The sequence below is a fragment of the Anas acuta genome, chromosome Z (genome assembly GCF_963932015.1).
Source record: "Anas acuta chromosome Z, bAnaAcu1.1, whole genome shotgun sequence".
Taxonomy (NCBI): domain Eukaryota; kingdom Metazoa; phylum Chordata; class Aves; order Anseriformes; family Anatidae; genus Anas; species Anas acuta.
The window spans coordinates 31,622,113-31,636,513 of NC_089017.1; the positions used below are offsets into that span (position 1 = coordinate 31,622,113).

The 14,401-nt window shown below is 44.4% G+C and overlaps 1 protein-coding gene across 7 annotated transcripts in view; it reads right to left on the reverse strand.

The window, feature by feature from the left end:
• Nucleotides 1–14,401, reverse strand: part of MLLT3 (MLLT3 super elongation complex subunit) — a 147,406-nt gene that overhangs the window by 51,422 nt on the left and 81,583 nt on the right. For all 7 annotated transcript variants that reach the window (XM_068666930.1, XM_068666928.1, XM_068666927.1 and 4 more), the window contains one exon: nucleotides 575–694. In XM_068666930.1, coding sequence (XP_068523031.1) covers nucleotides 575–694 — 120 coding nt within the window. The remainder of the gene's footprint in view (nucleotides 1–574; nucleotides 695–14,401) is intronic.

The following is a 14,401-nucleotide window of genomic DNA, read 5'->3' on the forward strand; positions in this document are numbered from 1 at the left end:
TTCAACAGGTTCATTCAATATATCTTTCTGCCTCATCCTAAATTGGGGTTTCAATCTGATGTCCTAGAGACTGTTGATTTGTCAATATATTTGAAACACCTGGTAAAGAATAACCCCTGAACTTTAAACAAAATGAAAAATGCTATAAAAAATACAACTTCCAGGTTTCACTTCACACAGTTGCCTTAAAAACATTCATTTTAAGATAATAGACAAATGAAATAATTATTATAGTATTTTGTAATATTTTTATATTTCTGTAGATCATTTTTCCATGCCCAGAATCTCCCAATGCTACAACAGGTAATTATAATTCCTTCTGGAAAAGGAGGAAGACAACCATGCATGTTCAGAAAACAGAAAAGTAATACTTCAGGTAGCACCTACTCTCACAAATAACTGTTTTCTGCATTATTTGCATGTGGCTTACAGTAAGTTTATATTGAAGAAACATTAATATGTTGTCACCACTGAACAATGTCACAAATTGCAAAGATACCTAGAAAGGTTTTTCTTCTCAAGTTACTTCGCAGAGAAAGCCCTGTTAAGTATCTTCTATCAAAATAAGTCTCACCTTTGGCCCATGAGATGATTTCTTCTTCACTTCAGAAAAAGACAGGGAGTTACTGGGAAGGTTGGGGAGATGAAGGCTCTGCCCTGAAGAGAATGATGTGCCATCTGACATTACCATGATCTGTTGTGAGAGGAAAAGCATGTAAATCAAACATTACCCACAGAGAGAGTCTCACCTGCTTAAGTTACTAGTAAATCATTTTAGTACAAGAATAAAATTTCTCCAACAAACCATAAATTTGTTTCTTCTCAACAGGAGACAAGACAATGGCCTACCACATGGCCATCCACTATTCAATGAACAAATCAAATCTTTCGATTCATATGTAAATACAGTGCAAGCCCCTTAAAAAACAAAACAAAACAAAACAAAACAAAACACAAAACATGTTCTAATACAGCTGCTTACACTGCATTGCAACTGAGACCTTAGCATCCTTTTCCTTGTCTTGAGAGATGTCTGTTACCTTTGAATGTCCATTCCACCTGCACTAAAAGGTTCTGCAGGCTACTGACATCCCATACAGAAATGTGTGTGTGCATCTGCCTTTGCTTTCAACTACAACAATGCAACTGAAGACTGTACTGGGTACAGGCAGCAAGGTTTTGGTGGCAGGGGTCACCTCTGTGAGAGTCCAGGGGCTGCCCCATGCTGAGCTGTATGAGTTTCATCAAACTCCAACTGCCTCACAGCAGAACACAGCTGATTCCCTAAAGCAAAGCTGGTTGTGCCTCTGGGAGAACAGTTTGAAGGCTGAGGAGACAAGGGTAAAAAAGTGTGAGAAATTGCAGTGCAAATATCCAAGGTCAGAGAAGGGAAGAAACCTGCTCTGGTGTCTGGAGCACTACTTCCCTGCAGCCCACGGAGACGACCATGCCAGAGCAGATACCCACACATAGCCCACTGAGTACTTTCACACCAGAGCAGGTGGATATACTCTGGAAGACATGGAGAGCCTGGACTAAAGCAGTTCTTTAAAGACAGCAGCCTGCAGACAGGACCCACACTGAGTCAGGGCTAAAGTGTGAGGAGCAAGGAGCAGCAGGTAACTGATATGGACTGAACACCCCATACTGCTTGTGGCGTGGTAAGAGGTAGAGGAGTTAAGAATGAAGGAGTGAAGTTGAGCACAGGAAGGAGGGAGGAAGGAGAAGGTGCTGTTTTAATGTTTGCCTGTACTTCTCACTATCCAAATGTACGTTAATCAGCAATAAATTAAATCAGTTTTCCCCAAGTTGAGGCTGTGCAGTCCATGTCAATAACTTGTAAGCACCAATCTCTTTCTCTCAACCCATGAGCTTTCATATCCCATCTTTTCCTCCTGGCCTACTGAGAAGGAGGAATGAGTAACTGAGTGGCTGCTTGGACTTTTATCCTTACCCAGGGTTAACCTGCTACAAACGTACACCGTACAAAGAGCCTTAGGTTTTATTATGAAAGCAGCAGAGCTGCAGCTTCAACTTCTACCTTCAAGTTTCTGCTTTACCTAGTGTACAGTAAACTGAATGCTGATGAGCAAACAACATTTTTGCTATGACAAGGGTCTAGTGGCCTCTCTTGATTTTAAAGTCTCATAATTACCAACAGATAAATCTAAGACACTGCACATAGTTGAGCCAATTGTAGAGTTGTACTCTGTGGATAGTACAGAAGTGGTAAATCTAGGCTATATATTTGTACACTTGATATTTTCTCTCTCCAGTCAATTCAAGTCAAGAAAGATTGTTATTTACTACCTACAACTTTTTCAAGTCAGAATTTCATATTTTTTTATTCACTTATTCATTTAACAAAAGCTTCCCGTGAATCTTGTTGTAGACACAGAATCACAGAATCACAGAATTTTCTAGGTTGGAAGAGACCTCAAGATCATCGAGTCCAACCTCTGACCTAAAACTAACAGTCCCCACTAAACCATATCCCTAAGCTCTACATCTAAACGTCTTTTGAAGACTTCCAGGGATGGTGACTCCACCACCTCCCTGGGCAGCCCGTTCCAATGCCTCACAACCCTTTCAGTAAAGAAATTCTTCCTAACATCTAACCTAAAACTCCCCTGGCGTAACTTTAGCCCATTCCCCCTCGTCCTGTCACCAGGCACATGGGAGAACAGGCCAACCCCCACCTCGCTACAGCCTCCTTTAATGTACTTATACAGAGCAATAAGGTCACCCCTGAGCCTCCTCTTCTCTAGGCTGAACAAGCCCAGCTCCTTCAGCCGCTCCTCGTAGGACTTGCTCTCCAGGCCCCTCACCAGCTTCGTCGCCCTTCTTTGGACCCGCTCAAGCACCTCGATGTCCTTCTTGTAGCGAGGGGCCCAAAACTGAACACAGTACTCGAGGTGCGGCCTCACCAGAGCCGAGTACAGGGGGACGATCACCTCCCTAGCCCTGCTGGTCACAGTGTTTCTGATACAAGCCAGGATGCCGTTGGCCTTCTTGGCCACCAGAGCACACTGCTGGCTCATATTCAGCCGACTGTCCATCATCACTCCCAGGTCCTTCTCTGCCTGGCAGCTCTCCAACCATTCCTCTCCCAGCCTGTAGTTCTGCTTGGGGTTATTGCGCCCCAGGTGCAGGACCCGGCACTTGGCCTTGTTGAACTTCATACAGTTGACCTCAGCCCATCGGCGCAGCCTATCCAGATCCTCCTGCAGAGCCTTCCTACCCTCGAGCAGATCGACACACGCACCTAGCTTGGTGTCATCTGCAAACTTACTGAGGGTGCACTCAATGCCGTCATCCAGATCATCGATGAAGATGTTAAAGAGGACCGGCCCCAGCACCGAGCCCTGGGGGACGCCACTAGTGACTGGCCTCCAACTGGACTTGGCTCCATTCACCACAACTCTTTGGGCCCGGCTATCCAGCCAGTTTCTAACCCAACGAAGCGTGCGCCAGTCCAAGCCAAGAGCAGCCAGTTTCTTGAGGAGAATGCTGTGGGAGACGGTGTCAAAAGCCTTGCTGAAGTCAAGGTAGACCACATCCACAGCCTTTCCCTCGTCCAGACAACATCATTCAAAAGATCATGTGGCAGCCTGGAGAATAGTAAGGGACATGTCCAGGTAATAAAGATTGTTTCTTTTTTTGGCTTGTAAATTGACTGTTATCTTTCCAACACTGCAGCTAGAATCCTAAGGAGGAGAATGAAGACAATCTAAGTCACAACTTCGTTTTTTTCTCCTTCCTTGACCAGAGGTTCACATATTAAAACGTATTATTTAAAAAATATATTAATACATTCAATAAACATTGTGAAGTAAGATTCCACGCAGGGCACATAGCACATTTACTCCTCAGTTCCTCTCTTCCATTTCTCAGACTCCTAAGCCAGAGCATACAAAGAACACTTGAAAAACAACTGGGCAGAACACAACATCCATCTTGTAGTAAAGTCCACAGAGATTAGCTGTTGTGAATCACGGTAAATGATTTTATTTAGCCTGACGGATACTCTCTAACCTCAATTTACCAGGTGTTTTGGCTGAATTCAGCCCAGCCGAATATAACGAAAGGTAGAAGTAACAAATAGTCAGTGGTAAATACAAGGAAAATCTGTAGCCACATGTGTATACCATTAAGCTGTACAACACATAGAGAAAAATGCATTTGTCTCTATCATTATGCACAAATGCATTTGTCTCTATCCTTATTTACTCAAAAAAAAAATCAAATGGGTGGTTAAATAAGATTGTTCTCCTTTAAATTAAACCTAATGCAGTATTTTAAACCCATCAACTTCTTCACAGAAAATACCGCTTGAATTAAAACCAATTCATCTTTCAGCAGAAATAGATATAACGTTGCCCATTATTAAGGAGTTTAAGCAGGTATTTTGTTGGCACAAAGCAGCTCTGCTCAGGCACTCATGCAAGAGAGTGATGCATATGCATGTTATGCAGAAACACAGTCTGGAGGATCAGTGTCTGCCTTGCCTTGATGATTAAACCCAAAGAAACAAAAAAAATCTGCCAAGAATCTTTCTTCTGGGGTCAGAAGCTGCCATTTTCTCCCTGAACCATAAACTTCTGACTCATTAAAAGTAACAGAGATTCAACAACTACATAAATTCTCTTTTTAAAATACACAAACATTTCAGTTTAGAAATGCTTCTGAATATTCCTAGAAAGCTGACTTATTTATTTATTTATTCTAGTATATGGATTTCTCATGTAACTCAGTTTCTAGACAAGTATTAGAGGGTTTTTTGGACCATTAACAGCCTCGGTATGCCAGATTATACATTTAGACACAGGAGGACTCTAAAGAAAAATCTACAGAGCTTGGACAGACAGCTTTAGCATCTGAGGTCAGGCAGGTTTGGCAAATCTAGTTCCACAGAAAGAAAAACATATCCTGTATACATTTTAGAAGACAAAACCTGAACATTTCAAACTGCAAGCCACAAAAATTTCAGTGTATTAACTCCTGCAGCCTGTTATTTCATTATAAATTCCATGAAAAAATGGCAATCATAGATTTAAAATGTTGTTTAATGCAATCAAAAATGAATGCAATAAAGCAGAACCTCAGTTCAGCATTCCAGATAAGCACTATATGGACAACAAAAGGTCAAGAAAATCTTCTGTAAAATTCACTTCTTGGCCCCTACAATAAAATACACATCTCTACTTTTCATATCGACTTCTGTCAGAAGTAGGATCTGGCCCTGACTAAAAAGTCCTACTTCAGGGAAAATCACTTGTCTTCTCTTCCTTCAAAAGAATGAAGTTAATATTAACATTAAAAACTCTCAAATTCTTGCAAAATGTTAGTTTTAATGTTTTAATGTTAGTTTTGTTTGCCAAGATTACCCAAAAAAAGGACAAAATGTGCCTACAAATATTTTTTTTGGAAATGAAATGAATTTCCATTTTGGCTAAACTTAGGAAAGAGACAGTTTTATATCCAGTTTAGGCACTACTACAGAAAGAGCCCAGCAAACAGAACTATAGCAGCTACGGCAATAGGTACTTGCCCTTCATTCTCCTATTAGCCAAAGATTAACTCTTGCAAACAGAAATGCACAGCATGGCAGGCATACGTCAATGAGTTTCCAGAGAAAGTCCCTCCTTTCATATTGCCACTATCACACTGGCAGCATATACTGTTTATACACGTGTCTTTCTGTGTGTGTGTGTGTACGTACACAGCTATGTTAAGTCAAGGCTACATAAAAAGAGGAAAAGATGGAAATGACTTTACCAAAGGAAGCCATTAACTCTACAGCAAGAATTCAAGGTCATCAAAAGCAAACTAAGAGGTCTCCAATAAGGCCACACTATCTATACTTTTTTACTCACTTCCTCCCTTCTGCACTGCCAAGTTCCCTTCCAGCTTAAAGTTCCACAGAAATGTTTACTCCAGTATGCTGACAATACCACAGCCCAAGCATAAGCCAGGCACCCTAGACCATTTGCAGTGGGTGCTTGTCTGCTCCAACAATAAATTTAGGGACAAAACCCAGCAAAAGTATTAACTCCTCAACCACTTCCACAAGTTCCCGATGAACTGGTAACTACTCTGTACTAGCAGAGCAGTATCTGACAACAGTACTGGTATTTGCAAAGCAAGGTGAAATGACAGAGGCAACAGCTCAGTTTTACAGGAGTCAGTTTAAACAGCAATACAATAACATCCTGAATTCACCAGCACTCAAAGTATGAAGATCCAGTTACAGTTTTGCTGTTCCTTCAGCAATGTATCTTAATATTGACTATATTCAGGCGGAGGAAAGGTTAAGCCAAGATCACAGCATGTCTTTGATGTGGTCAACAGTGACAGTTACAGGAAAAAATACAAGTACAGGACAAATAATGGAGAATTATTCTTTTCTTGTTCCCTACCTCCTCTCAGCAACCAATGGTTTAGGGAATTCCTGTACCAGAAGCTGTATCCATGTCATTGTTTTTAATAATGCTAATGCTAACTTTAAAAAATCATAGAAAAGTTTGGGATGGAAGAGACTTTTAAAGATAGTGAAGAATTTCTTCCTTACAGAAAAAGTACTTCCTCTTGAATGTTTTAAACCCAGTGTATGAATTCCATTTCCATTCCACCTAAATCTTCCCTCTTTTAGTTTAAAATCATTACCCCTTGTCCTATTACTACACTCCCTGACAAAGAGTTCCTCTCCTGCTTTCCTGTAGACCCCCCTTAGGAACTAGAAGGCCCAGTCTTCTCTTCTCCATGCTGAACAACCCCAACTCCCTCAGCCTGTCTTCATAGGAGAGGTGCTCCAGCCCTCTGATCATCTTTGTGGTCCTCCTCTGGACTTGCTCTAACAGGTCCATGTCCTTCTTATGTTGGGGGTCTCAGAGCTGAACACAGTGCTCCAGGTGGCTTCTCAGAAGAGCAGAGTAGAGGAAGGGAATTATCTCCCTTGACTTGCTGACCATGCTGCTTTTGATGCAGCTCAGAAAATGGTTGGCCTTCTGGGCTGTAAGTCTGCATTGCCAGCTTATACTTAGTTTTTCATCCACCAACACACCCAAGTCCTTCTCATAAGGGTTGCTCTCAATCCCTTCTCCAGCCAGCCTGTATTCACATTTGGGATTGCCCTGACCCCAGTGCAGCACCTTGCACTTGTCTTGTTGAACTCCATGAGGTTCACACAGGCCCACCTCTCAAGCCCGTACAGCTCCACCCCTTCTCTCAAGCACGTTGACCACACCGCACAGCTTGGTGATATGGGCAAACTTGAAGGTGCACTCAATTTCACTGTCCATGTCACTGACAAAGATGTTATATTGCACCACTTCCAATACCATGTAATATACTGTGAAATGCCATTTGTCACTGGTCTCCACTTGGATATCAAGATCTTGACTGCAACTCTCTGAATGCAATCATCCAGTCAATTTTTAATCCAGTGAGCAGTCTGTCCATCAAACCCACGTCTCTCCAATTTAGAATCGCAGAATCATAGAAAATCCAAGTTAAAAGGGATCCACAAGGATCACTGAGTCCAACTCCTACACCCTCAAAGGACCCTTCAATAAATAAATAAGTAACAGGAAATCAAACCATGTGTCCTGAGAGTGCTGTCCGAACACTTCTTGAACTCTGGCAGGCTTGGTCCCGTGACTGCTGCCCTGGGGATCCTATTCCAGTGCCCAACCACCCTCTTGGTTAAAAACCTTCTCCTGATACCTAACCTGAACCCCACCTGTTACAGCTTCAAGGCATTTCCTCAGGTCCTATCACTGGTCAGAAGGTGCAGAGCTCAGCACCTTCCCCTCCGCTCCCCTCATGAGGAAGTTGTAGGTAATAATAGTAAGGTCTCCCATCAGTCTTCTCTTCTTCAGGCTTAACAATCCAAGTGACTTCAGCTGCTCCTCATACATCTTCTCCTGTACATCCTTTACAATATTTGTTGCCCTACTTCGGACACTATTTTTGTTATAATGTGGCACCCAAAACTGCACACAGCACTTGAGATGAGGCCACACCAGTACAGAGCAGAGTGGGACAATCACTTTCCTTGACCAGCAAGCAATGCTGTGCTTGATGCGCCCCAAGATATGGTTGGTCCTCCTGGCTACCAAGGCACACTGCTGGCTCATGTTCAGCTTGCTGCTGGTCAAAACCACCAAGTCCCTTTCTGTGGGGCTGCTCTACAGCATATCGTTCCCCAGTCCATATGTATAACCAGGGTTGCCCCTTCCCAGGTGCAGAATCTGGCACTTGCTCTTGTTGAACTTCACAGTGGTGGTGACTGCCCAGAAGGATACTGTAAGAGACAGTATTAAAAGCTTTACTGAAATCCAGAAAGATTACTTGACTGGCTTCCTTTGGTCAACTAGCTGGGAGATCTTGTCATAGAAGAAAATAATGTTTGCTAGACATGACCTTCCCCTAGTGAACCCATGTTGGCATTGACCAATGACTGAGTTGTCCTTTGTGTTTTTCAATAACTCCCAGAATAATCTTCTCCATAATTTTACCAGGCACTGAAGTGAGACTGACAGACCTGTAATTGCCCACATTTTTTTTGCCCTTTTGAAAACTGGGACCACTTTTGCCAGCTTCCAGTAAAATGGGACATCTCCAGATTCCCAAGACCATTGAAAAATAATTGAGAGAGGTCCCACAATGACATCAGCCAACTCTCTGAGTACTCTGAGATGAATCCCATCAGGGCCCATGGACTTGTATAGATCCAGGTGGAGCAGCAAATCCCGCACAAGTTCAGGGTTAGCAAGGAATTTATCATTCCCACAGTCAGAGTCCTCCAACTCAGGGTAGCAGGAGTCACAGAGCCCATCGCTGGTGTTGAAGAGACGAAAAAAATGCACCAAACACCTCTGCTTTGTCTATCTCCCTATTTGTTATGTGACCATCCTCATTAAGTATCAGACCAATGTTTGCTCCAGTCCTCCTTTTCCTGTTAACATACTTCAAAAAGTCTTACCAAAACACTTTGAATATAACCATCCATACAATTCGTTACCCACCGAGTGGTCCGTCCATCCGATTCATGTCTTTCGAATTGAGAGACAAGGATATCATGGTGTGAATGATATCCTTTGCACAAGTCCAGGTAGATAATGTCAGTTGCTCTTCTGCTAATCCTGTAACCCCATCATAGGCCACCAGATTTGTCAGTCACAATCTGCCCTTAGTGAAGCCATGTTGGCTGTCACCAAGCACTTCCCTATTTTCCATGTGCCTTTTCGTGTTTATTCCCCATGCTACATGCATTTTCTTGGAGACATTTGAGTTGGGCACCCGATGAGGCTGACTGGCTGGAGTGGCTGGAACTCCTTTGTGCTGCCCTTCAGGTGCTCTCCTGCTGACCTGTGACCCTTCTCCAGACTCTGGGCACCTACCACTGACACTGGTGTCCAGCTGGGAGAAGCAGAATGGATTGAGGCTCCCCTCCCCATGCAACTCTAGTTTAAAGGGAGTCAGAGAGGGAAATTGACTGGTGGATGTGTACTCTACCCTCTCTGAAACAGACTCAGGAGCCTGCCACAGCACAAGAGAAGACAAAAATCCCCGCATCCCACCAGGCAGTAAGAGGGGACCTAGGCCATGGGGGGAATGAAGGCAGGTTCCTGTTTGGGGTGGTAGGCGAGCCCTGTCCCTGCCCACCCCACGTTCCCATCTACCCTTATGGAACAGGTATGAGGGTCTAGAACATGACAGTCAGAACAATGAAGTAGACGAAAGCCCGTCCCAGTTCGAGACGGTGACTAAGGCAAGGCAACCTACCCCCTGCACTGCTACATCGTCTGTCAAGAAAAACAGAAGGGTTATTGTCATGGGGGACTCCCTTTTGAGAGGGACAGAAGGCCCAATATGCCTACAGACCCAACCCACAGGGAAGTCTGTTGCCCCCTGGAGCTTGGGTGAGAGACTTTGCTAAGAAAGTCAAGTGCCTGGTACGGCCCACCGACTATGACCCACTACTGGTCTTTCAGGCTGGTAATGATGAGGTAGCCACGAGAAGTCAGAGGCAATCAAAATGAACTTTAGGGCTTTGGGGCAACTACTCAAAGGATCAGGGGTACAGGTTGTGTTTGCCTCTGTCCTTCCGATAGGGGGGATCGATGCTGACCAGCAGGCTGATGTCATAGCGGTACCTCTCTCAATTACTTTTCAACGATCTTGGGAATCCGGAGAGGTCCCAGTAGACTGTAAGGTGGCAAATGTTGTCCCAGTTTTCAAGAAGGGTAAGAAAGAAGACCCTAGCAATTACAGGTCTGTCAGTCTCACATCAGTTCCTGGTAAAATTATGGAGATGATGATTCTTGAAGTTACTGAGGCGCACCTTGGGGACAATGCAGTCATTGGTCCCAGCCAACATGGGTTCATGAGGTCCTGCCTAACAAATTTGATTTCCTTTTATAAGATCACCCATCTAGTTCACCAAGAGAAACCAGCTGATGTGATTTTTTTGGACTTCAGCAAGGCTTTTGACACAGTTTCTCATAGGATCCTACTGGACAAAATGTCCAGCACACAACTTAGCAAAAACATCATATGATGGGTGAACAATCGGCTGATGGGCAGGGCTCAAAGGGTTGAGGTAAATGGGGTCACATCTGACTGGCGAATGGTCACTAGTAGGGTCCCTCAAGGCTCCATTTTAGGGCCAGTCCTCTTCAATGTCTTTATAAATGATTTGGATGTAGCACTAGAAGGTGTTTTGAGCAAAACTGCTGATGACATGAAACTTGGAGGAGTTGTGGACTCAGATGAGGGTGGAAAGGCCTTGCAGAGAGATCTGGACAGATTGGAGAGCTGGGTGATCACCAACCACATGAAGTTTAACAAAGGCAAGTGCCAGGTCCTGCACCTGGGATGGGGCAACCCTAGCTATATGTACAAACCAGGAGACGAGATGCTGGAGAGCAGCCCTGCAGAGAGGGATCTGGGGGTTGTGGTCGACTGCAAGTTGAATATGAGCCAGCAGTGTGCCCTGGCAGCCGGGAAGGCCAACCATATCTTGGGGTGCATCAAGCACAGCATCGCTAGTCAGTCAAGGGAGGTGATTGTCCCGCTCTGCTCTGCACTGGTGCCACCTCACCTCGAGTACTGTGTGCAGTTCTGGGCACCACAGTACAAGAAGGACATTGAACTGTTGGAGAGTGTCCAGAGGAGGGCAATGAAGATGGTGAAGGGCCTAGAGGTGAAGATGTACGAGGAGCGGCTGAGGGCACTGGGCCTGTTCAGCCTGGAGAAGAGGAGGCTGAGGGGGGACCTCATTGCAGTCTACAGCTTCCTCACGAGGGGGAGTGGAGAGGCAGATGACATATTCTCTGTAAACACCAGTGATAGGACCCACAGGAATGGTGCTAAACTGAGGCAGGGGAGGTTTAGGCTGGACATCAGGAAGAGGTTCTTCACCGAGAGGGTGGTTGCACACTGGAACAGGTTCCCCAGAGACATCACTGCACCAAGCCTGTCTGAATTTAAAAAGCGATTGGACTGTGCACTTAGCCATGCAGTCTAAACTTTTGGGCAGACCTGTGTGCCTGTGCGGTGCCAGGAGTTGGACTTGATGATCCTTATGGGTCCCTTCCAACTCGGGATATTCTATGAAAGCCCTGCTCACCATCTTGGCAAGCCAGTGACTGAAGATGTTCTTCCCCTCCTCTAAAATGTGGACCACATCAGCCCCATCAGACCAGGTTTCTCAAAGTGAGTCCCATGGTCTAAGTAGCTGAACCTGTTTGTGGCAGTAGTGCGGTAACTATCTGTTGATTTTCCATTCAATCCCTCTTCACTTTGACTGGGAGGACTGATGAAAAATCTGCCTGAGCTCCCGAGTCCCTTAACGTTGCTGCCAGGGCTCTGTAGTCCTTGGCACTCCACAGGCTGCTCCTGGCTTTATTGTTGATGCCCATGTGAAACAACAGCAGTAGATAACAGTCAGTGGACTGTATGAGTCTTGGTAGTCTCTTGGTGACATCCCTGATACAAGCCCCCAGTAAGCCTCTAGGGTGTGTCAGGTTGGATGCCTCTGTACATCTCAGAAGGTCCATTACCTTATGAGATGGGACCATTACCTGTCCCATTTTCTTGGTCACGATGGTTGTTATACAGGGGAACATATCAGGCTGCCTTAATTAGTTCCAGCTCCTTATTCAGCCACACCTGATGTGATGGATCTTTCCTCTTCAAGCTGCAGAGCAGGGAAGCCGTACTGCAACCTCAGGCACCTCAAGCCTCCCACTCGGCCAGAAGGAAAGTCTTCCTCCAAAGACGCACTCTCCCAAAAAAACCCACACACTGTGCCCTGGTCACTGGTACTCCCTAGGGCTGCCTGTCATGGCAGTGGGGATTTTACAGTGCACAGCTCTGTACAAAGGTGGCTGGCAGCTGTGGAAGCTGTCTGATCACACAAGGATCACAGAGAAACAGGAGAAAACTGCCTGATGAAATGAAGGATATGGCTTAGTCAATACATAATGCCTGATAGGGTTTCAGGGGATCATTGTTAGAACTGAATGTGTTAAAGGTATGATGGCTTCTTCACAGCTGACGGAGATTTCCCAAACCTCAAACCTTCTCTGCTGAAACTGTCATAAAAAAAAAAAAAAAAAAAAAAAAAAAAAAAAAAAAAAAACAACTAAGCCACTAAAAGAGAGAAGGAGATGAAAAAACATCCTTGTCCTAAGTCATACAAATAGTTGGTAGCAAAAAGACTCTAATGCTGAGTGGTTGTATCAGGCATGAACGACTGCAATGCTGGAAGAGACCAACAAGCAGCTACATGGTATGACAAAGATGGTTTCTCAAAAGGAAACTTGATAGTGCTGGGCAGCTCTCCGTGTTCTTGGCCACGCTGTACCAGTGACATAAGAAAACAGTCAGGGAATCTAAACACTAGGCTGAAAAAGACACTTGCAATGCAAGTTTCACTGGTAGCATATTATTCAAGGCTTCCAATATCAAACTTGGCAGTACATAGAAAGGCAGTCTCAACACAAACTTGAGAATAAAACAGGAAAAATGGCCATCACTAGCAAGGCTGCAAACTTTGGAAGGGATACAGTATCTGAATAAAACATGCTCTACGTAAACTGTCAAGGAATTAAATTAGCACTTAAAAAATTAAAGGCAAACTTTAAAGCATGAGACTACAGAGATGCAGGGAAGCATAGAAAAAACAGATTGGGATAGTACATCTTTCTAGATACAAAGAGGAAAAAGAAATTCAGGCAAGAAACAATACAGTCTGAACAACGAGTTCTGTTTTAGTACACAACTGTGTTGGGTCTGTCTGGGATGGAGTCACCTTTCCCTGCAGCAGCCCACACAGTGCTGTGCTCTGCACTCGTAGCTGGAACAGCACTGATATCACTCCAGTGTTGTGTCCATTGCTGCATGGTGCTGGCACAGCATCAGGACTCCTTCCAAGCCCCCAAGAGCCAGCAGGCTGGGGGTGGGCAAGTGATGGGGAGGGGACATGGCCAGGACAGCTGACCTAAACTGACCAAAGGGATATTCCATAACACCTGATGCCACACTCAGCAATAAAAAGGGGGGCTCTCGTGGAGGAGGGGGCTGTTCCTCCTGAACAACCACTATGCATTTTGAGGCCCTGCTTCCCAGGACGAGGCCGAACATCACTCGTTGATAGAAAGAGAATTTTTTTTCCTTTCTCTCTGTGCTTCCGCATGGCCTTATCGTTTCGTTTTTTTTTTTCTTTTCTTCTTTTTCTCCCTATTCCCTTTCCCTTTAATTAAACCATTCTCACCCCAAACGTCGACCTCTTTGTGTTGTATTTTCTCCCCCTTCCTCTTTGAGGAGGAGGGAGTGAGAGAGCAGTGGTGGTGGAGCTCGGCTGCCCACCCGAGTAAAACCACCACAGTCCTTTTTGGCGCCCAACATGGGGCTTGAGGGTTGAGGTAACAGTAGAATTGGTTGAAGTATTTACAACTAACATACTGCTAGTCACAATGTTCAGTTTTATGTTAATATTTTTCTGTGTGATTATGTTGTATGTAGTCCTTTCTCTGTTCTCTTTCTTCCTCTACATCCGATCAGAGAACATGCTGAAATTTGTGTTTGGTTTCTTTATCATGCTGTGCTGTAACATGCCAGCCTTCAGTTTCATCTGGTACTCAGGCCCTGCATTGTTATCATTCTTGTCTCCTGGAGATTATCTTTTTGGAAATATTAAGAATTACAGCGCCTTCTTTTTCTCCCCTAGCAGTCAATCCGTGAGTAATATCAGGGGTGGTGCCTTCTTCTCTTCCAGTGGGCTAATTGCAGCAGCCTTTGAGTATTTTGGATATCCTTGGTCAGATGTTATCCTCCTATTACTACTTCTAGTGTTTGTCTTTCTCCCTAAGGTCAAACAATTTATTAAGAA